Genomic DNA, 25,046 nt, shown 5'->3' on the forward strand with positions numbered 1-25,046 from the left:
ATCATATCATACTAAATTACTACAGGGTAGGTACAACATTATATGTGTCTTAATTTTTTAAATAATGCCAACTAATCCCACATAACGTTACGTATATTGTCATACTGTTAGGTTTTCTTGTTTTGACCCTTCAACAAATCGACCCCTCCTACGTATAAAATATCGTAACTGCAATATGACAACTTTACAGGAGAGCGTTTCAAAGTTTCGAATAAGTATGCTAAAATGCGAATAAAATCTGCATTTCTGCAGGTATCTCTATGAAATTTGGTATATACATTTTATTTTATACGCTTTATAACGTTACTAGTGTCGATAAAACTCATTAAAATAAGGCAATTTATGCAAGAAAAACGAAAAGGTACTTTTATGGGTTACGATATTATATGTAGGAAGGGTCAAAATATGTACACGTAATGGATAATTAAACTATTAGATGTTTTAGCTTGAAGGCTTCTTCAAATTCCAACAACGATAATAATCAGGAAGAGTACTTAAACCTCCAAACACGGAAACCATCATGATAAATGGCCACTCATCAGACGAGGTCATCATTACGAAGACCAACCGCTATTGCTAAGTAGATCACGGTTCAAAGAAACAAAGGAAAGATAAGAAAAATATTTTTTACCCCACTGCGAAGGGTATATCAATGTACATGTAAGTTGAATGTATATGTATGCCATTCTTTGCCACGCCCTGCAGCCTTAAGGGCGTGATGGACTTTAATATATATTATGATGTATTACTGGATTCGTCAAAATTTTGGATGTGGCACTTGTTTTTTGGTAATTCGCTAGTTTTAATCATCGTAGTATCGACACGACATCGTACATGGTCATAGCGACTTAAATGATCCCGTTCTTGTTATTACGCTTGTGATCTCGAGAAAATTTGTGATATTCTGCTCGATCTATTTATAAACAATGAAGAACACAGCCTGTGTAACATCTCACGCCATGTGATGTGGTGTCCTACGTGTGACTGTGAATAGACTAGATTGTGCAATTGCAATGAGATCTAGAATAAATACACATTAAGCTAATATTAGCTGTGACTGAATTACTTTTACCCAACCGTTCGTGCGTTTGTTTATAATACAAGTAGCAGACGAGCATGCAGTCCTGATGGTAAGTGGCTACTGCCGACCATTGACATCTGTAATCAACATCAGATACGATTAGATGTTCCTACCTGAGGTCGGCCAAAGCTACGCCGCTACCCCCTCTGGGGGTAAGGTGGTGGCCGCCGGAGTCGAACCACAAAGTTTTACCACGTTCAAACGTTACTCATGCTCGCTAGATGTGAAGCGGAAACATAATAATATGTAGTTGCGGTCAACTGCAAGTGAAATGAGAGCCGATGAGCAATTTGTTACACTGATAGCTGTGTTGCACAAGAGGTCGTGCGGTATCCGCTAGGTCAGACTCTTAGTGAAGCGCAAACATGTAGACTTTTGAGGCCGCTGTAATATTATAAAGGTGGTAGAACCCTTTGCGGTTCGACTCCGGCGGCACCACCGCCACACCTATTTCTACCTAATAACAGCAGTGTTAGGCGCTGCTGTGTTCCGGTTTGAAGGGTGTGGTAAGGGAGACAGACTTTTCCGAGGCGTTCCAGCTTAGTCCTCAGGGGTAGCAGCGCATCTGTGGCCGACCTCAGGTAGGAATATCTAATCCTATCTGGGGTTGATTACAAATGTCCATGGGCGGCAGTAGCCACTTACCATCAGGTGGACTGCATGCTCGTCTGCTACTCCTATATTATAAAAAAAAAAAAAAAAAAAAAAAATTATACCTATGTGGTTACTAGCTCTCTTAACATATCTTAAGTTTTTTTTGTAATATCCACAATATAATACACAATTTTGCAATGTCCACTTTATGGTAATTGGTACTGCCGGTCTTGGACATCGAATGGAATAGACACTGTGCTCCTCTTGATAACTAAATTGGAACGCCTTTCTGGATGTTTATTTTCTTCTTTGACGACCCGCGTGGCGGAGCGGTCACCATACCGGTCTGAAGCGCAAAGGGTCCCGGGTTCGATCCCCGGCCAGACAGATATCTAAATGATGAATTTAGATTTCTGTTTCTGGGTCTGGGTGTTTGTGTATTCGTCTATGTGTGTGTCCATGGCACCTACGACACAGGGAATCCTAGTATGGGGCTGTGAGTGTAGAAAGCGTTTATTCTTAATTCTGTTTTATACCTACAGTGTACAGGCATTGAGAGAGGCATCTTTAGCAGTGAGATGTACATTGCAGAGATAATGAATAAAAGTAAGAATATTCCAAATTACTATTTTTCTTCAGCAACTTTTATTAAATTCCTCTTGATGTCAAGGTCCTTTGAAAGGATTAGGCACGCCGGTGACAAAACCATCGATAGCAAGACTCCCACGGCTTTGTGTTAAAGAAAATTTAATTGCACATGTAGGTACTGTGAAACAGTGAACTAACAATCGGTAGTGTTAGAGTGACAATGTGCGTATCTGTTGAGCAAACCGCTAACGTGTGTGAAATTCCTATTGCCGTGCGTCTATTACGTGAATGAATGCTCGTCAACCCGTCACCTCTTCGAATAGGCTGACTACAGAGGGATTGTGATAAATGAGCAGGCACATGATGTTCAATACAACCATTGTTGCCAATCTCCAGGAACTAGTCAATCACGACGCCCAAATATTTATTGAGAGTCACTGTACTTTTCTTGTAAAATAATCATTATTTGTAGCAAATGTACAACTGACTGAAACGAGACGTTAGCGTTTTTTATTGTAAACAGGGGTTTTTGTTTATTTTATTTCTGAATATTTTGATTAATTTTAGTTAGAACATTTTTTGTTCTTATTCGACTGATGAAGGTGAGTAATCTTCAATTTCAGTGTCTTTAGTGTGTTTTTCGTAATGAATATCAATATTTGATTAAAATTAATTTCGATCTTTGGAAAAAATTTGATGGATTGAATATTGATAACGACTGTCAGATCAAACTATTGAGAATTTATTATAAAATCCGATTGAGAAATGATTTGTCCGTTACTTTCATTATTTTTGGGCTAGATTATCAATAGGAAAGTTATTCTTCTTTTATTAGAGAGTAACTTGAAACTTAAAGTAGTATAATATAGATTGTAATGTACTTACTTTGCAACATCGATCACTTACATTTTGCATCAAAACACAAAATGAGGTAATCCAACATTTCTAGGAGTTTAGGTGAACATTCCTTACCAAATGTGAAGTAGGTAACGAGAGGTTGACTTGTGACAATTTATCGAAGCATCGCTTCGTGTCTTTACGGCGTGCTTCGCGAGGAGGAGAAATTGTGAAACATGAGCATGAGGACCATACACGATTTAGTTGTAGCTCGTAACATACTGTGACACAACGCTAACGATACATGTAAATATGGGTTTGAAAATGACGAGATTAATAATTTATGTACGTAAAGATTTTTTGGAAAATTGACTGTATTGCGACACATTTGTGTGAAAATAAATATCAATGTATTTTTCTTATTAGTGATAGGTCAAGTTTAATTTTGAAAGTATTTTTTCTGTTTCACTAAAATATTAAATGTGAACAATAAATACGCTAACTCTACTCTATTTGTAACAGTCAAATAAATATCTAATTTTATTCGAGAGAAATATACAATTCTAGAAAAACATCTACACAAAGATATATTTTCTTAATCAATATTAATATTGAACAAATTGTTGATTAAACAGTTATATCCGGAAGCAATAGTATTAGTACTAGTAGTATTAGCATACCTATAATATATATTCGAATCTTTATCACTTGTCAATATAACTAATCGAAGATTGGTCCAAGTCCAAGATACGTTCTTCAGACTGTTATGCATAATTGCATATGCAATTTTATTTAAATATTTGCTTACAACGAGTTATGTTTGTTTAGGTGTACCTTAACGAATACGCACAAAGTGGATTGGACACGACTTCTCACGCTGTGTTAAACGTATTTCACACTTTTCACGGAAGATCGGTATGTGGCCATAACGTACAATAAGCGAGTAATTCTAACGTAAGGTAAGAGAGAAGTATAATAAATAAATTCTGTGTTGTATGCTATCGAATTCGAATACTACCACTCCCCTACCCTACCTACCCTACCCTACCCTTTTTTTCCCCGGATCTCTCTGGATGTCATTGACAGTACGTTTTTTTAACAAAATTAATTAAATTTTTCGCGATTCTCGATTATATATGTTAGCTAATGTTATGATTAGCGATGATTGTCTAAGTTTAACCATTGCCCAGAAGTGCGCTGGCAAGGGTTCATAATAGGCATAATAATCAATAATAGGCATGTCGTAGACCTTTCATGTCTTAATTGTTAGTCATCATTATTACCGCTACTATTCCCATTGAGCGAAGGACAATCTTACATTACAATGACAACTACTAGAGCAGTTAGATTACTCGATATCTGTTTTATAATGTAACTGCTATTTACTGTTATCCATGAAAGCCGGAAACAATTATTAAGCGAAAAATACAGTGTAAAAATTACCAATCTGACATTTTCTAACCCGATTCAAAGTTTATTCCACCTGCTGCTATAAATAATTACATAACTAACCTGCCATAACCATAATACTTGCATAATAAGCAATAAAATATGCAACAAGCCTTTATATTTAACGCGAAGGTATATCTTGATTACTCATCATTGTGCTGAGGTAACAATGGCTGCATTCATATTTTTGACTATCACCCCGCCTGCGGGTCTACCCTCATTTAAACCTGATTGGCATTGGTTATTTTTTCATGTATAGTATCCCAAAAGTAGAGTTTTTCGAAATTCTTAGGTAAAATAAAACGGAAAAATATGTGTTAAAACAGAAAAATAGCGTCCGTTATTTCCATTCCCTGCCTAAATACAGTCTAATCTGTTGTACCAGAGGCATCGAAAGATTTGTAACTTCAAATATAACTAAAAATAAGCATTAACGATTTGTCTTTCAGTAACTTACATTTGAAACAAGCAAAGTAACATTTATTGATTGGAAATTTTCAGGACCCTTGGGTGTCCTTAGTAGGCTTGATTGACATATATTATGAAACAAGTTATTACCAATCGAAAACTTGTAGATGACACTTTTCCTCCCCGTGCCTATCTTAGTACGAGTATTATTTTAAAGCTTTTAAACTATATACATTTAATATCTTTGTAAGACGGTAGTTATATTAAAGCAGAAAATACAATTTAATTTCTTATATGTGTACAAATACACGAATTGTTAGATATATTACGTATATTTAGATATAAACAGAAAGATATAGAGTCGCAAATTCGTAATGTTATTAAAATATTTACAGTAGGCGATAAGGTAGGCACAATCCGTATTCGCATCCCACGCGGCGCTTGATTACAAACGATTAATCAAACAGTACTACCGATTTCCTGTGATCATATTGTAATTTTATTGTTTTGCAGCCAAACAATGTGGTTAATTAGGAATGGCTTTTTGTTTTTTATAATGTTGCTAGCATATGAATAATGATATGCATTCCTCGTTCTTAAGTGTAAACTTATTATAAACAAGTAGTAGTAGTAGTATAGGTATTTGCAGTGATAGCCTAGTGGATAAGAAACTCGATCACTCGATCGAGGGGTCCGAGGTTCAAATCCCAGGCACGCACCTCTGATTTTTCGAATTTATATGCGTATTAGAAATTCATTATCACTTGCTAAAACAGTGAAGGAAAACATCGTGAGGATACCTGAGAGATTAATTAAAAAAATCTCAAAAGTATGTGAAGTCTACCAATACGCACTTGGCCAGCGCGGTGGACTATGGCCCAATCCTTCTCATTATGAGAGGAGACCCGTGCCCAGCAGTGGGACAGTAATGGGTTGATGATGAGGTATATTTGTTTGTCTAAATGAACAGGTGGTACATTTTTACGCGTGTTTTGCGAGTCTCCATCTAGGTATTCATATTGTAGCTTATTAGCTTACCATATTAGGTACCATCATATTTATATTATAGTACATAATTATTTTACAGGGAAAGTCTAGTCATAAATTCACTAATATAAGCTTATTAACTTTTATAAATCTTTGTCATTCATCGTAATTTATTATTTTATTACATGAAACCAAAGGCCTACCGAAAACCCGTCTGTTTTAAAATATAGCCTAATATTTCACTTCCACAAGAGAGTGGAAGTATTTAACGCAACTGTTAAAATTATTTAACCTGTTTGGGTCGCAAGGCGTGCTAAAGAAAGAAATATAGGTATATAGGCTTGAAAAACATTAGTTTTCGCGCGCGTTAAAAGGAAAAAAATAGGTCCGAAGAAAACTAGTTATTATTTATTTCTATACCTGACTAAATAGGTCCAGTGGACATTGATAAGAATTTAGAAACTTACACATCGTATACAAGTATATCTAGACAAACAAGACTCACCGATGTTCCTGTAGCCGTTATATAACAATGTAACATGATGGACGGTGACCAAACAACCAATTACCGTCTATCTGCTTAAAATCTGCATGCAGGTTTGTCAATCTTCCTTACGGTTCACCTAATGTCGAGTTACGTGATTTTATGCACAATAATTTTATAGTTTTGTCATTTTATGCCACATTTTTTTTATATAATATAGGTGTAGCAGACGAGCATACAGTCCACCTGATGGTAAGTGGCTACTGCCGCCCATGGACATCTGTAATCAACCCCAGATAGGATTAGATATTCCCACCTGAGGTTGGCCCCAGATGTGCCGTTACCCCTGAGGACTAAGCTGGAACGCCTCGGAAAAGTGTGTCTCCCTTACCACACCCTTCAAACCGGAACACAGCAGCGCCTAAGACTGTTGTTATTAGGTAAAAATAGGTCTACCACCTTCAAGAGAAGCCACATTAAAGAAGAGGCAATGTTTCGTAAATAACTCATATATATATATATATATATATTTTTATTATTTATTTTATTTTTTTTGTCGACAAAATGCGGTTTAATTTTACCTGTTTCAATATGTGCACTTTATGGAGATTCACCCTGTATATATAGGTGTGGCGGTGGTGCCGTTACCCTTCAAGTCGTGGGATGTTTCAGGTTCACATTTCGTCCCCGTTGTATTTAACATAATACTTTATTGCATTAAAAACCGTTAATATGAGTATAAATACTTCATAAAAGTTAATGTCGTGCCGACTTTGTAGTTATAATGTCATACGTAAATGCCTAAGGCTTTAATGAGTACCTACTAGTAATAAGAGAAGACAATAGGGCGTCAAGATACTCGGTGAACGTGTCTGATAAATCAATGCTAAGAAACGCCCACTATATCACTTGATTGTGTATTAAGACGTATTTACAAATACATAGTGAATGGGAATTTTGAAATTACACAAAAGTGATGATGGCAATAAATTTACTTACCTATTAATGTTAATAGCTTTCGATACCTGATTTACACGAAATGTCATAATATTAATTTATGGAAGTTAAAAGTATGTTTAAAGTTTATTAATAAAACCTATCAAGAAGCAATAAATGTGTTGTAATGTAACGTTACATCGTAAACATGTTAATTAGGTATTTTAAATAACTTGTTTTAATCCCTTACTAAAATTTATAGATTTCTAAAAACCTATAGATTTCTAGATACTCCAAAAATTTACAAGTTACGATCAATAAAAACACGTTTATCACTATATTTCTACAAATTCGGCAAGTGTAATTAACAGCTACATTTTATTACAAACTCATAGGCGCGCGTGATAATACACAGCGCTCAATAATTAGCTGTTTCTCGTGTTAAAATTGTTCACACGTTTAGCGCACGCAATTACCCTGTGGCCGAGCGGGCGGGCGAGCTTTCAGCCCCACCAGCGCCGGGCGGGCGGCGCGCGCGCTGCAGCCACCAGTCCCTTCGCGACGCACCTCGCGGCAACATGTCTCCCGTGTGGATCGTGCTCGCATTGCTACCCATCCTCGGTAAGTCCATCCCCACGCACGGGACACCCACACCGAGTGACCAGTACGCGTGATCGCTAGTGAAATCCGGAAGTGCCAGGACTGTTATCCGTGATTGCTTTTTGTATTTCGGTGTGATTAGGGTTCTGTTAGTGCATGGCATGTGAGGAAATGGGTAATTGTGTTAGTGTAACACACGGTGTGCACGCGCGTGCGTGACAGTGCAGGACGTCCGGGCGCGTGGGAATTAGCTATATTAATTATAATTACAGGAATTAGGAAATCATTATTACCTTAACGCTGTATTCTTGCACCGTGACTAATTGCAGTCTCTACAAAATGATGTATTCAAATTGCAAGGTTAACTTTGTTTTGATACCTTACCATATTTAAAACAAAAGAAAAACTAAGCAAATACTTAAAACGCTATTTGACTTAATCATACTTAACTATAATTATTTTACTTCTTTTATATTACGATGTAAGTAATTAACTGTCTCTACGTGCCTACATCTATACTTAATTACGGAAGGTATTAAATCTTAGGTAATACTATTGCAAACTTAATCTGAATTTGATTTCCAGTCGTGTGATTACATCGCTCGTATAAACTAATCTACTTGGATGCACCGCGTTAATATGGCAGCCGATTGTGGTTCATAACGAGGTATAATAAAGGCTGTATTGGGTTGTCATTGATGGATAGAGACGCCATACATAGCGCATCATGCAAACTGTGAGAGGTGCAGTACCTATTGCGGTGTTTGCGCAACCCGCGACTCTAACCGATGCACTTTCCATTCGACCGTGCGCCCGCGCCGTGCAACCGATCGTACATCGCGACGATAATCGATTCCCCGGATTTACATAAGTGATTTTCTCACGGTCCGCTCTCCAGAAGAACTGGGGCGGCGTGACGGCCAGAGAACGGATGCGACTCAAGGTTCCGATGTTCGCAAAACACCAATCCCTTTTGTTAATGCGTTAAACGGTCCTAAATTTTAGAATTTTAGAAGCCTAGTGGTTGAAATTTGACCTCGCAATCAATGATCCGAGGTTCGAATCCTAACTACACCAATTTTGCAAAGTTATGTGCGTATTACAAATTATGTAATATTTTTTACAGCGGTGAAAGAAAATGTCGTAAGAAAATTTACATCCCTGAGGATTCATTAAAAGAGTACTCAAAGATGTGTTTGAAGTCCACCAATCCGCACAGTGCATTAGACTATGGCTTGAAACCCTCTCATTCTGAGAGAAAACCCGTGCCCAGCAGTGGGACATTAAATATTTTACGACGTTACTAAAAATACACTAAAACAAAGAACGTTAGAATTACCTATTTACAAACATATATCAATATACAAAAGTATTTTCCCACGTAACAATCAAATTGCCGATGAATCCATTAATCTCACAAGATTCTTTATCAAGATTGCTAAATCAACCAAACTCGAGATACAAGTACAATACGTGCGCGGTCAGTTAAGCATGAGAAAAATAGTTACGTAAACTAAAAAAAGAAAGTATCTTTGATGTTTCCACAAACGGCTAGAACGGCCTGACCTATGTACATTGTATAAAGCTTGACTGATGACACGTTTAAATGTGTTATGGCATTGATTGATAGCAATTCGCTGAGTCATCATAACAATGGTTACATGAATGAATACGTCAATACAATTTCGTAGTGATGACATCTAATGGGCGTAGCAGACGAGCTACTTTTAGGAGTGGTGAGTCGCGTTTTTGCGATTGCATTAATGTAATGCGTTTTATCGACTAGATAACTTCCATGTAGATACTGGTAGAACTTTTTGTGGTTTGACTTCCGAGCACCACCGCTAAACTTATTTCGGTATAATTGTTAATACAGCATTGTTAAGTTCTGTTGTGTTTCGGTTAGAAGGGTGGAAGGTCATTCCTCAGGGGAGAATCGCTTCTGTCGCCGACTTCAGGTAGGACTCTAATCTTATCTGGGGTTAATTAACCATTTCCATTTCGCTAAAGGACGCCACTACCGAAATCGCTTCTGTCGCCATTAGCCACTTACCATCAGGTGGAGCGCATGCTCGATTGCTACATTTAAAAAAAGTCGATGCGTTTGGTCGCGATATCGAAAACGCGCGTTTTAACAATTGCATACATCATTTTTTTTTCCGAGCGCCTTAGAAATATAAACGCTTGAACGCCGCGACTGGCGTTTTTTTATGACTGCGGTATAGAGCGTTTTAACGCTGCATCTAGCTTTCAAAAAGTAACTCAATCGTCGATCGCGGCGGCTAAAAGTAGCTAGTATGTACCGGCCCTCAAATCATGTGTAGCGAATAATGCCGCGCAAGGTTTCCGCATATGTATTAATCAATCAGTATCGTGATACGTATTCAATTACATATACGATTACAAATAGGTCATTTTGATATAATTGCATTGTAATTACCTTATTGATATTTCAATACGCAAGGCTCTATGCAATGTTAATTCCAATGCTAATTATCGCGTTAGTAACTGGTAGATTTAGCTGTTTAGTAGATCAGACATTAGTAGACAGTCGTGTGACTGTCCAAAGTAGCTCGGCGACTATTTAGTAGCTTGAATCAATAAAGATGCGTAGATAAATGACTGTTGACAGATTTTTCTATCAAAATTAAAAATATACCTCTCATAGTTCTCTCCCCCGGGTGCAAGGGAATCCATGAGGATTTCTCCGCGTAAAAAAAAAGAAAAAGTTATCTCAACAAGTTGGACATTCGAACAGTAGTTTATTAAGCGACTGCTTAGTAAACTACTGGACGACTAGTAGCCCAAAAATTGTAGTCAACGCAACTATGGCTCATACGATAATACCCGATGTCCGGTCAGGCCCTAAACCAATAATGTAACTAAAGGTAATAAAAGGATACATAGAAAACGTCAAATGCAAATAATCGAAACTGAAGTAATTGATGATATTTAAGGATCATTACTGTTCAGCTGATTTCATGTTTAATTACTATACACTCAATTAGCTTCTAATTTATCGTTCCGTTACCGATTACCGAGGAAACTGAAGTGAATTTTCACGGGCAACAATAATGAGTGGTTAATGACTTCACGCCAAGTTACCACGCCGATGCAAACAAGTTTTCTTACTAAATTACGAATAGTGTTTCATGTATTGAAAAGAGTAAATGTTACGTTAAATCAGTAATTGTTAGTGTCGGTGTTAGTTTGGAAGAAGAGCTCCCAGGGGCGTAACGTTTAGGGAAGCGCATTTTGCTGATCACATAAGACAAATATGTGATGGAAATAAAACATCACTTGCTATAACGTGATGGAAAACACCGCGAGGAAACCTACACGCCTAGGAATTATTTTAAAAAGCTCAAACGGTGTATGAAGCCTACTAACTTCCATTGGCAAACCGGGGAATTATGGCCTAAACTCCTCTCATTCAGACCCGTGTCCAGCAGTGGGGCAGTAATGGGTTATTGACAATGAGTAGGTATTTATGAATTAGTGAAGAATAAGTGTCCTACAAGGATTACTTTTTACCATATATAAAATTATAGTAGCCTTTGTAAAAAAATATTATTTTTATCTTAATCGTAACAATCGTTAAGATCAAACTTGAGGGTGATATCTCAAACCTTGCTGGGGGGTGCTCGTGTAATTATTGCCTTCATGTAAATTTAATGTTATACTGATTGTTTGTATGAAAAATACGGTTTAGTAACGTACTTCATATAAAGTCGTTTATTTTTTTCTAAAAAAAACTATTCAAATAATTTTAGTAGCCTTCAAAATTCTTCTTCGCTAGATATATACGAATTTATATCTTAGGCTTTTGAAATGACCGACATGGTGCTCTTCAATGTCATTTATTTATATGGATATGAAATATGTTTGAAATATTCCGATAAAATCATCACGCATAATGACTTGATCTACTTTAAAAGGAATTAATACTACGATTGAGTCAAGATTGAGTAACGAATGCGCGACCATTTACAACTCTATCAAAGTGTGCCGCAGAGAACATCGCTCACGTAAATCTATACATATAGAGATTTTATAACGTCCGTCTTTGCTAATTTATAATATAAAATGGATAGGACTTAGTTTTTTAATTAGTGTGTTCTAACATAGTTTTAAATTTATTTATTAATAATCAAATGGATTATTGTAATCCGAAAATAAATCAATTTGAGCTCGTAATCTATTTTTCCGTTCGGTTACTATAAATTATATTTAAACTTCAATAATATAAAAAGAAGAAAGAAATAATAAACTAGAAGAACACGGATGGTCCCCAAATAAAAGAACAGATTTTATTCTTGAGTGACATTATAAACCAAAAAAAATAAATCAAAATACATTTTGTAGTAAGATATTCAACTTATAATTGATTGCGATTGCTATCCTAATTTTGCGCCGGGTTTAAGAAGTAAGAAAGAGCCAAATACATAAATATTAAATTGTGGAAAAGTATTATATTGTTACGAGTATTTTATACTTTACAATGGTGATATAATATTGGTTAAATTCATAAGAGGAAACCGCGGTAACTACTAAGGTATAGTTTACTTTTTCTATAAGGCTCGGTTTCCGTTCTTCTTTTAGATTTACAATTTAATTGCATTGCTTATCTAGATAAATCAGAACAGCGCGTCTTCAAATGCGGATGGAGTCGCGTGCGGTAACTTACTTACGCATTTGCATAAGGCTCGGTGACCTTTCGCGTAGAGTCGCGGATGCTACAAGTAGTTGAGCGCACCTTGCGGCTCTAGGGTTATCAACATTTTTCCGGATAAGAAATTTAAAAAAAAGTTGTGCAGTGTGCACTCCAAAATGCAGGCGGTATTTTTTATCTTGAGATTCTTTCCTTTCGATTGTCGAGACAAAAGTATGCATGTATGTATGATTTACATATCGGAAATTTATATTTTTTTAACTTCTACAATTAACTTATACAACTGTTTACAATAAATTACATTTTAACTTCAGCTACTACAATTATAAATGAAAACTGTTAAAATAGAAGTATTAGGTACATTTACCTATTATTGAAAACCGTGTAAATAATTAAAAAACAATTCAAGTCGTGAAACTTGTTTGACTTTGACACGTTGTGAGTAGAACACTACCTCAAACGCATTACGATGCGTACAATATTGTATCTTTTTGTCTTATGATATACTAACTGTATACAATATTGAACCCGAAATATAATTAGTATAACAAAGTTTTATAGTATGGTTGGCAACCCTATTTGCACCGCTCGCGACTCGGGCGCGACATTACACAACCGGCGGATGGCATATCGACCTAACCGGCTTAGGGCTAGAACTACATAACGATTGCGTATATAAGAAAATTTAACTGGAATAGGTACTCTACTACTTTTTGTACCTTAGTGCTCAGTGTGCATGTCTCTTGTGACCTGGAAGGCCTTTATAAATCGGTTTCGATATATACAAGCCCTCACATTTATGAACTATGGAATTATCTAATTTAGGTACTTATTTGTTTATTTACTTCTCTGCTTGTTTTTCTAATGATCGGTAGCTCGGTAGGTAAGGTTGCAAATTTGAATATGAATTTTAGGTTTAAATAACGGATTTGTATTTCATAGCAATTGGTTCTTTTCCGGCCATTATTATAAATAAATATCTATTATTTTTTCCTACATTGTTAGAACAACTTTCTATCTTTAGTGGGTAAAACATTAGATAAATCGATTTATAAATAACGGATGTAAAGCGGATGATACTTCACGTATCGAAGGATCCCGATGCTATATCTAGGTAACACTATTTCATATAAGGTCCTGTGACCTTTTAGCATAGATTCCACCACTATGAGATAAAATCAGTCTAAACATTTCTTTTAACATATAACTGTGAGACTCACGAATTCATAAAAAAATACATAATTAAGTGGCAGTACTGAATATTTAGAGAACCTCTGGAATTTCGGTTATAAATGCACTGATGCATGATTGATGGGGCAAGAAGCCTTGAGACATAGGCCTGCACTAGAGACAAAGACTTGTAACACAAGAAGTTGTCTTCCGGGAGTCAGAAAAACGAACCTCCACTTATCGGTTATTACTCCTAATTCCCTTAAGCCAGACCACTTCTTGGCTACCATCGATCCCATAATAATGGATTCGGCTACCATCATGTCACTAACGCTACTGAGTATCTACTAAATCGGAATTCAATTTTGTTTGAACGATCAACGAGCGGCACTATTTGATTTAATTCGAATTATAATTTTGCAACAGTCCATTATCTACGTGTTAGACGAAAAGCTATTAAGTCAGTTGCTCATAACAGCTCATAGTGGCTAATAGGCAGTTCGCCTAAATTTATCAACTAACAGCCCTAACCTCTCCACAACCTCTCCGTTTAACCTCCAGACAGCCTTACCTCTCCCACCAACAGTCACCAGGTATGTGATGCAACAGTTTAACAGTTCCGTCAATAACAGCTACATATTCACTACAGCAACCAATTTATCATAATAGCGCATAGAAGCCATAAGCCGTCAGCCTAAATTATAACTAACAGCCCTAACCTCTCCACAAGCATGGGAACCTCTCCGTTTAACCTCCAGACAGCCTTACCTCTCCCACCAACAGTCACCAGGTATGTGATGCAACAGTTTAACAGTTCCGTCAATAACAGCTACATATTCACTACAGCAACCAATTTATCATAATAGCGCATAGAAGCCATAAGCCATAAGCCTAAATCTATAACTAACAGCCCTAACCTCCTCAAAAGCATGGGAACCTCTCCGTTTAACCTCCGGACCTCTCGCACCAACATTCACCAGTTGCGTGACGCAATACGAAGCCCACACTTAATCACGATCTACTCTTTTTACAACATTACATTTTATTACACATGTAATTTGTTTGTTCAGACAGCTTTCAACTATTTACTTGCGAGTTGCTCAGATTTAGAAACTACTCGTAACTACGTGAGACAATTTCTGATTTTACCAACTCTACGAAGTTATTTGAGCGTTACAAAAGTAATGTCTAAACATTATTTACTAGTAGTATTTGACGATATTCATAAAGGCTTACTTTAACTTCAAGTAATAATTAAGTAAGTAGGTCAAATATTAAAAACATATAAAACTTGATTCAAAGTACTGAAATGTTTCAGTATGCAGTAAAAACATTAATGGAAAATTATTTTTTATATATATTGAAATTATGCACACGTGTGGAGTTTCTTGCGATATGTATGTAAATAGACATAAGATGTCATAGCAAAAATTCAAAGTCTATGGGAACACTATCCGAAGCGGTGAGAGATTGTTGACTTTTAAATGTTAGTTGAAATAAATAAGATTTCAATTTAAAAACACGTAAAGTTGTCTAAAGAAGATAGCGTTCATAGAATGTTACCACACAAAAATGTGACAAAAAAACCTAAGTAAGTATTACAATATTTCATCACCATCAAATGACACTACACTGCGGCACATATTGTTTAAACACATTCGTAGTGGGAATGACGGTGTGGGAATGAGTTAATGCTGGTTATCGCTAACCACATAATGTCTGCGGTTAAAAGGTGTTATTTATGAAATATCCGCGTATAAAAATACTAAAAGTGAGATAAATAGTAATAAAGGAATAGAAAATTCTTGTGTGAAGCAGATTGTTTTTATTTAGCTTTTATATTGTTTTAGAGCATATGAGTATAGTGATAACATGTAATTCTGTCTTTTTTATGAAATGTAAGTAGCAAACACGCGGTGGACTGCATATCCACTATGGAAGAATTGCCGCCCATGAGCATCTGTAACCAGCGCCATAATATAGAGTAGAGGCTTGTATTATAGATAGAATATTGCCTGGAGCCAGTCGGTTCCTATCTAGTCAGATAGGTACGCATCACTCCTTAGGACACAATATAAAGCAGATTTTTGAAGATGGCATAACCCTTTGATTGATTTAATCCTGAAGATATCACTACCATAGTTTTTTGTATCCAAAAACACCAGTGTGCGCTGTTATTTGTTGTGTTCTGGTTTGAAGAGTGTGCTAAACAACATATATATCTGAGGCGTTCCAACTTAGTTCTCAGGTGTTGTAACTATTTCCTCAGGTAGAATCTTATATCTTATGTGGGCTTGATGATAGATGTCAATGGGAGGTAGTAGCCACTAACCATCAATGGACTGACTCGTTTGCTGCTTCTATATTACAAAAATGGAAGCAACAATCATCTGTTCCGCGCAATAAAAGCGTAAACAATTTTTTCAAGTTCAAGTAGATTGTGATGATATCTATGTATATTTAACAAGGTCACATATGCAAAATGGTAATAAATAAATGTACAACCATATACGATGTAAACATATAATAGGTATAATGGTATAATTAATTAGAACACCTAAAAGATGTGCGGTTAAAATGTGTTACTTTCCGCATAAATTACACAATTTAATTTGAATAAAATAAACATGATTTTTTAAACCACGAATTAAATCAGTGGATCATGTGCAATTTCAATTACTTGGTCATTTAGTTGGCAAAGTTAGGTAAATTCATACTCGTCTCGATCGCGTAATCGACCTCAATGCAAGACCACTGATGATAATATTCAGATTGACCTACCAAATGTACCACAGTATAGTTAGTTTTAGTAGCTCAAGTACTACATTACAAAATACGTGTGGCACTCGGAGACTGCCGCGGTAAAGCTATTACATAGCATTTTTTATGCTATGAAAACGCTCAGAAGGAATTCCAGAAATACAATACATTCTTCCATAATCATCAACATTTACATTAATACATCTTTATCCACTATTTTATCATATCTCCATTATATAAGAAATTGCAAATATCAGCTATAAAATATACTTCACGTAATTTTAAGATTTCCGCACGGATTATAAAAAAATGTGTATTACTGCCATCTGTGTTCAAGTTGACGAAGCAAGGTTATCAAATAAAATAATAAGGAATGTAAAATAATACTTTATTCAATTATATCCATATTTTTCTATTGACAGTCAACAACTCGGTTGCCTGAACACTTGATATCCAACAGTCCTCCACCGCTATTTTTACTTACACCACCAGGGGCGCCGGCAGCATTTGGTCAAGGTGACGGCGCACCTGTATGCCATTTTCAGTTCTGACTTCATAATGGAGTCTACCTAATCTTCGGATGACGACTCCGAACTCCCATTTAACTCCTGGGTTGGTGTAACTGCGGACTTGTACCTTATCACCTTGTCCGAACTCCTTCGTTGGCGGTGCATTGTAATGTAATCTGGATAGTGGGGCGGATTTCTTAAATAAGGCATGCATATAGGTTCTTACCTTTCTGCCGAACATTAACTGATAAGGTGATAACCCTTTTGTATTAGGTGTACGTCTCAAGCGTGCCTTGACAGTTAACAGTTTATCAAATAAACTTCCGCTCTTGCCGATATAAAAGAACATTCAGGTATTAGCCGATTATTTTCTTTTTGTACATTCAAAAATTTAAATTTTAGCTTTGTATATATTTCTTCAAACTCGTACCTGTATTTTATTTCCTCTTCTAAATTTTCTTCTTCTGTAAGCCATTCAATTTTTTCTTGAATCGCGTAGAATTTATTCAAATTTTCTTGTAAAGAATTCAGTCGTATATTTATTTCTTCATTGTCAATTTTTTCTATTCCCGAAATGTAATTTTCGGTTCGTTTCATTAACCCACGTAATGTGGCTCGTATTTTCTTATTGTTTTTTAGTTCATTCGACATCTCGTCGCAATATCAAATAAAATAATAAGGAATGTAAAATAATACTTTATTCAATTATATCCATATTTTTCTATTGACAGTCAACAACTCGGTTGCCTGGAGACTTGATATCCAACAAAGGTGTTACTTATTTTCGTTACGGAATTTCTCGATTCGGTCGCCGCGCTCAAAGCCCGCGATAAAAGCTATGCAATAGCTTAAAAATAAAAATGTAGTACATACATGAAAATATAAACGAGATACATTCAAGAAAATGAATAACTACATTGTTGTAGTCGTAGTACTAGTAGTAGGAGTGCATCAAAATAAATATACATTCACTACACTATAATTCGGAAAACGGAAAACGTATTTTCGTAGGATGTGTATTTCAATTTTGAATCCTAGTCCGGTGAAAATCTAAATAGTTAATTTACTGTATTTTTATATGTTTAAACTTTTATTATTTCATTATCTACCTACTTCAATTAAAGTAATATTTTAAAGCTAATAGAATAGTAAATCTTACTCTACTGTAATAGTATATTCTGTGGCTACATGCTCGCACCAAAGAAGATTTTAGGTATTAAGGCCGGTGTCATCGAGTCACGAATTTCGTCCATTAGTAATTAGACGCCCGAACGTTTTGCCTAATTAGGAAAATTGTGACACTATTAGTTAAAATTGCGAAGCGATAAAAAATATTTTTAAATGTTTATTCACCTACGTATATTATATACGTTTATATTTGAATAATTTGATTGCACAGTCTTCTATATGATTTTCATAAATTAATTGCTTTCGAATAAACTATTTAAATTTCTTTTTGTACATATTTTGTATTGACTCCATATAGGTAAGGTTTCCTTACAACCCTTTTCAAACCAGAATGCCGTAGATCTACACTGATACTATAAAAAATGCTGTGACGGTAGTGCCGCAGTAGAACGCTACAAACTTCTGCCATTTTCTCCTGCCCATATTAATATTTTGTTTCTTATAGGGGGAGCAGAGCGTTTCAACTGTCGTGGTCGTATCCTGGGGGCGTACTATGCTGATGCGAAGTCCGGATGCAAGGCGTTCCATGTGTGCGTGAGGGTAGCTGGCGGGGGCATTAGGGACTTCAGGTTCTTCTGTCCCCCCGGCACGCTGTTCCACCAGGAGGCCCAGACGTGCACCGACTGGGGAGACGACGACCCCCTGGCCTGCCCTGCTGATATCTACGACGGTCAGTTCGATCTCTACAAGATCGGATCCGGTGAGCGCTTTGCCACTAACAACGCTATTACTAGTTATTAGCTTTATATAGGGCCTTTTCCTGACACGCGGGTTTACTGCACGCGTCCAGGCCGCTTTTCTTTTCGCGCGTGTTTACGCTCGTAGCGCGTCTCTCTCGTGCACATGCATTAATTGTCTGCAATATCTTCACGACCGATATGCGTATGCCTATCAAAATATAAGATGCAAGTGCGGGCGAACGCGCATGCGGACGTAAACGCGACAGGAAAGCGTCCTAATTACTCCGCTACGGTCAATACGAGCCGCGTACATGAAACATGACGTCTACGAGACGATAGGATGTAATTAAGTATTACGCATGGGTACCAGCCCCAGATGCGAACACAAACCCGCTTGACAGGAAAAAGACCCTTAGCTTCATATTTAGTTCAGACACGGAATAAGACAGAATATCCGCAAAGAGTGAAATAATTATTGAAAGTACATTGGTAAACCAGTTATCTCAGTTAGGTATCAGTTATTACTACAAATAGATCCAAGACAATAAAATATTGGCAATGTTTTAAATAAGGAATGTGGTCGAGAATTTGCACTAAATCTGAATAACAAAACACTACGTACGAGTACATATTATTTATTGTATGTGTAATTTTGTGTAAAATTGAGAAATCCATAGACATAATATACTTCATACGAGTATACACGTATTTCGAGCGATAATATTATTAAAAGGTTGTAAATTTTAGCCTAAAAGTTGTTTCATTTTTGGTTACTTTGTTGTTACATTAGTGACAGCCTATAATGATTTTATTAATGAAACATCTTTGACTTTTAATTTAATTTTATTTTCATTTAAACTTGACGGTACACGTCTTATAATCCACTTCACGTATTTGTAACTTGACATTTTACAAGTTAATTTATTATTCGCTGTAATGTGAAAGAAAATATCGTGAGAAACGCGATTCTTAATGTTGTCGATGCTGAGAAGTTTATCTAGAATTCAAGACTCAGTTGTCCGCACGGTATTATTTAGCTTTTATCATTTTCAAAGAAAAACTTTTTAATAATCGAAAAATAAATTTATTAACGATAATTTATATTTACTGTCTTATTCTGTTGGCCTGAATTACATAAAAAACATTTAGGTACTTAATAAATTTATTTTAGCCAATTTAAACCGTTTCAGATGAGTTTTGAAATATCTATCCGTGTTACTTTTTAAAGTAAACATTATAGATGTGCCGGTGATTACAAGGTAGTAAAATGATGTAACCTCGATAGCTTTTTGAAATTAACAAATTACTTACGAAAGGATTTTATGGACGACATATTAAAATTATGTCTGCCTTAACTTTATGATAGCGGTGTTTTGAAAGGGAAATATTCTTATTAAATATGCAAATACTTGCAAAGAGGGCAAATTTAAGAGCTTGGCGATTCGCTTGAAATTGAACGTTTACTGATCTTAATCATTTAATAATAATTTTATGTGCCAAATGTTGTGCAAAGGAAGCATCTTCAGGTCTGAACATTGATTAATTTTATTTAATAATTTTGTATGACATTATCATTGATTTAAAAGCGCATTAGGGAGCTTATTTTATTTTTATCGCACTGAGTATGTGTATGGAGAAAAGCTTGGACGGTGCGATGAGCGGGCTTCAGTCGTGCTTTTTAAAATTTACTATGGCGGTTACATGTTTTTGCTATTAATTTGGTTTAAAAATAATGCATTATATTAAAGCCTTAAGCTTATACATTACTATCAATGATAAGTTAATTCTCATTCATTTAAGTGTACGGTAAATATAAAAAGTTTTTGTTTGTTAAAATATAATGGTAATAAACGCACATGTGTTATAATTGTTTTGCTATAATTCTAATCAATTAATTTTAATCTGAAAATAATTTTAAAAGAATATTATATTAGATTCTAGTTGTTCCAAATTCCCATTAGCAATTTACAATGTTGCCTAGTACTTATTGAATTCATTGAATAGATTATGTATTACTCAGGGTCAGATTTATAATTACATGTTCTCTCCATCTTTTCAGCATAGAAAAAATATCTCTGTGATAAAAGTTATTCGTACTTTTTTATAAATTTTCATTTATTTTTTTATTTACGTCACTGCAGGATTTGACACGAAAAAGTTGTCTCCGTCTGGAAATCGGGAAGACGAAGCCGAGTTTGCTCTGCAACGAGCGGAGACCGGGGACCGCCGTCTCTCGCAAAACAACCAGCCCAGCGGCGGCGCCTCAGATCTCAGAGCAGCGCACTCTTCGGACTTTTTCAGCGGCCAACGCGATCGTGGTCGAGACGATTCTGCCCCTCAACAACAATCCGCACCAGCCCCTGCACAACGACAGTCGTTCAGACGAGCAACAACACCACGCTCGATACCAACAACAACTCAGTACACCACCGTACCTCCCCCACCACCCCAACCTCCCGTCCCGTCCCAATACGACATTACTAAGCGAAAGGTTATAAGAAAGCGCCCAATTTACACATCAACGGCACTTCCACCAACCACATATGCACCAAGCACCACCCAAGACCAAACATACACCGATCAGTCACAGAACTTTAACCGACGCAATCAATTCCAAAATCGACAGCATTTCATCCCCACCACAGCCAACGTCCCTCCTCAATACAGGGAAGAATACGTGGAAGTAAGTAGGGTTACACCAAAACAAAACAGATTCTTCCCCAACAGCCCATCGCCAACACCATTTTCACATTCGACTACACCACCTCCTGTAACCAAGAAAGAGGGACTAGTAGAGATCTATAATTACGAAGGTCAATCAACTCCCGGTTATAATGTACAAAATGAAAACAGACCGTTCAAAGTTCGTAATAGTTTTAACGTAGTACCAGATGTACCAAAAGAACCCGATTTCGTTAGGACTAAATCTTTAAATGGAAATTACAATAATGTCAGAGGAACACCTACGACTACTGTAGATTATAACTCATCCCGCGGGTTCATTACTAGCACACCCGCTTACAGAAACTTCAACAGCGTGTCCTATGAGCCAGAAAAGAACAACTTTGCCCAATTCTCAGGAGCCAAACAAAGTTATTACAACAACAACAATTCTCCAACAACAATTCCAACGACTACTGCATACGCAACAACTCCAGTTAACCCATCTTCGAATTTCAACACAGTGGCATACAACACTAATCTAGCTTTAAATACACAAGCGGCGAATTACGCAGAAAGTAATGAAGATGATGGGCAATACCGTCCACCGCAAGGAGAGGATGATGGACAGTACAGGCCGGAGCTGTACGAACGAGAAAAGGAACTCCTCTCAGGTGCCCACTCTCTCAACATCGCTGCAAGTGGCAACAGGTTACCCGAAGAACAAAAACTCCTTGGAAAACAAATATCGAAATCAAACTCTAAAACAGCCGCTGTGCCCAGACCGTTCAGACCTCCTACACCATTCTCACCAACAACTGCACCTCCTGAAATTTATACCACAATAAGACTACAGACAGAGCCGAGTACCCAACGCACCTTTGACTACTACCAGACTTATACCACAACATCTAGGCCGTACGAAGCGCCTTCAGCTCCGTCAACGGCAAATTATCCTCAAGTGAGTAATGCGGCGGTTAGGATAACGACAACTTCACCACCACGGAACATCGAACAACGTGTTCCTAGCCGCGAGACCTTGCCTCCAACGACAGCTTCGACTCCTCGCCCACGACCTCCCTCTCATCCACCGCACTTTGCAAAACCTCCCAGCAAAAAGGAAGATAACAGTTACGACTATGCGTACTACGATTCTGATCCAGGATTCTCAGAATACGACCATATAGAAGAGTTCGGCAGAACTAAATCTAGAGTATAGAGTTATTATTAACATTTTTCACTGCCATTATATTAGTCGCCTCTTTGGATAAGCTTTATAAGTTAGAATTAGGTTTCATCTTCACGTATAATCTTCAAAGTTTATTACTATATTACCATTATTTGGAGATTTCTGTTACCCAATAGAAATTAGAGTTAACTCATAAAACTTTTATTTTAAGTTTGATATTGTATAAAAATAACCGTATTGCTTTCAAAAACTGATGTAATTACAGACGATGTATGTATTTTACTAACACAAACAAAAGTGACTTAAAATTAAGTCGTAGTAAATTTTACGTAAGTTTCATTTGCCATTACAAAATCGAGTTACCGACATTATTTCTCGCTCTTTATGTATTTATATCTAAAGAGGCTTACCATTAGTAGAGTTACCCTAAATTATTTTGTGATATTAATGTGAATCTACGTACCCCTAGTTAAGTTATAATGGTTGTACTTAAAATAAAAATAAAATCTATCCGCCAGTATCTAAAAGAATCCTGCAATATGCTTAAGCTGTAGACTTATTTCTTATCTCATTAAGTACAATATAACGTAATGAGTAAACACATATTGTAAAATATTTCTTTGTAAATAAAGTTTTCGTGAAAACAATGGCTTGCGTAAGTTGTCATTCGACGTAGGCACCTATCCTAAGCGCGTGAGAAGTAACACCATTATGCATTGCCTACACTTTAATGAATACTGGGGGCCTACCACCACCTTTTAAAAACCATCATAGTTCAGGAAAGTTTTATTTCCTCTTTAAAACAGTAAAATATTCCGTCATACGCAGTTAAACAAACTTGAGCCCTTATTAATTTTTCGCTTATCCATTGTATAAAACCAACTGAAATTGTCATATTTTGCTTAAAAAGTCAAATTTCCTGCAAGAAAAGTAAAAGTATGATTAAAATAATATTGTTTTAAGAGATGGTAGTAACCCCCCTGTATGAACACATGTGTATAAATAGAAGTAAGTATGTACCTATAGAAAAATAAAAATCTAGAACTAGAAGCAGTAATTCAACCGGAGAGTTACCTCAGGTACCATCGTGAAGTCCATTTCTAGCTGTTTCTAGCTAGAAATGGACTAATTGTAGCTCTTCGGGGATAGGGGTGGTACATGCCAGCCAACTTACCTAGTCCTTAGGAGTAGTAAACATCAGTGATCGTGTTCAAATAGAACCTCTATATGGAGTTGGTTACAGATGTTAATGAGCGGCGGTACATGGGCGGTACCATCAGGGCTGCATGCTCGCTTGCTACATAAATATTATAAAAACGAATGAAAAACTTAAGGAGGAGTCAATAATTACATACTAGTTGATGTCCGGTTTAAAAATATGTCCTTTTAAAAATATGGTACCTAAAGTACGTCACTTTAAAAGATGCTAGACAATTTATGACCATAAGGTAAATTTAATAGGTATTATCATCAGATTATTATCATCTTAACATGTAAGGCATATTTTCCGATGGGGAAACCTTCAAAAGGTACCCGACGACGTGGGAGCGACGCCGGGTTATTAGGAGAGTTGTTCCAAATGTCACCGATGCGCTGCTAACTCTGATGAGTAAAATAATAATAATAATTCAGCTGCCTTACTACGTCCTTCAAGCCAGTAGGTACAAAGAAGTTTTACAAGATGGTATACGACAAAAATAAATTTCCTTTAAAATTTAAACGACTATACATTATTCAAACATACCAAGGAATATTTTAGATTAAGCATTTTCATCTTTACCCCAATTTATCAAATACCATTAACTGAATTGTGGAAACCTTTAAACGACATCTATGGGCAAGTAGCTACATATACACAGTTTTATCATCTTCTTGACAAGATACTACTCACCACTAGATGGCAGTGCAAGGCACAAAGCAAGAAAATATTTTTTGTTTACATATTCCTTGATTATCGTGCCCGCGACATTTTCCGTTATCTTTTTAAGGGTGGCGAAATTTGCTTTAATTTAACTTACACATAAATTAAAAAAATGGGTGAGCTATATTCACATTTTATCTTATTTACCTAGGTATGATCAATGACTAGCTAATACATCTATGGGTATGATTAAGATAAATACTCAACTTATAAGTATATTAAAAAGTGTAACTACCTAAATATTCTACATTCAATATTATGTAAATTAATTATTTTGGTAAATAATTAATTTACATAATATTGAAGAAATTCCCTTTTGAGATTAATTACCT

The 25,046-nt window shown here is 36.2% G+C and overlaps 1 protein-coding gene across 2 annotated transcripts; it reads left to right on the plus strand.

The window, feature by feature from the left end:
- Window positions 1–7,865: 7,865 nt before the first annotated feature.
- On the plus strand, window positions 7,866–23,440 carry LOC140750646 (uncharacterized). Of its 2 annotated transcripts, none has more exons than XM_073084312.1 (3): window positions 7,866–7,985; window positions 18,709–18,963; window positions 21,085–23,440. In XM_073084312.1, the coding sequence occupies exons 1-3, from the start codon at window positions 7,943–7,945 to the stop codon at window positions 22,821–22,823; spliced, it is 2,037 nt and encodes a 678-aa protein (XP_072940413.1). In that variant the 5' UTR covers window positions 7,866–7,942; the 3' UTR covers window positions 22,824–23,440. The 2 variants fall into 2 exon arrangements, with proteins under 2 accessions (XP_072940413.1, XP_072940414.1); XM_073084313.1 differs by having other exon boundaries at window positions 18,709–18,933.
- Window positions 23,441–25,046: the final 1,606 nt, after the last annotated feature.

This window comes from Epargyreus clarus, unplaced genomic scaffold, assembly GCF_041222505.1.
Source record: "Epargyreus clarus isolate Ecla_fem2 unplaced genomic scaffold, WU_Ecla_fem_2.2 ptg000021l, whole genome shotgun sequence".
NCBI lineage: Eukaryota > Metazoa > Arthropoda > Insecta > Lepidoptera > Hesperiidae > Epargyreus > Epargyreus clarus.

Bases quoted from the DNA above. Each gene is read 5' to 3' on its own strand.
- LOC140750646 (XM_073084312.1), top strand. From the start codon at position 7,943: ATGTCTCCCGTGTGGATCGTGCTCGCATTGCTACCCATCCTCG. The intron at 7,986-18,708 runs GTAAGTCCATCC...TGTTTCTTATAG, and splicing joins CGCATTGCTACCCATCCTCG to GGGGAGCAGAGCGTTTCAAC. The intron at 18,964-21,084 runs GTGAGCGCTTTG...ACGTCACTGCAG, and splicing joins TCTCTACAAGATCGGATCCG to GATTTGACACGAAAAAGTTG.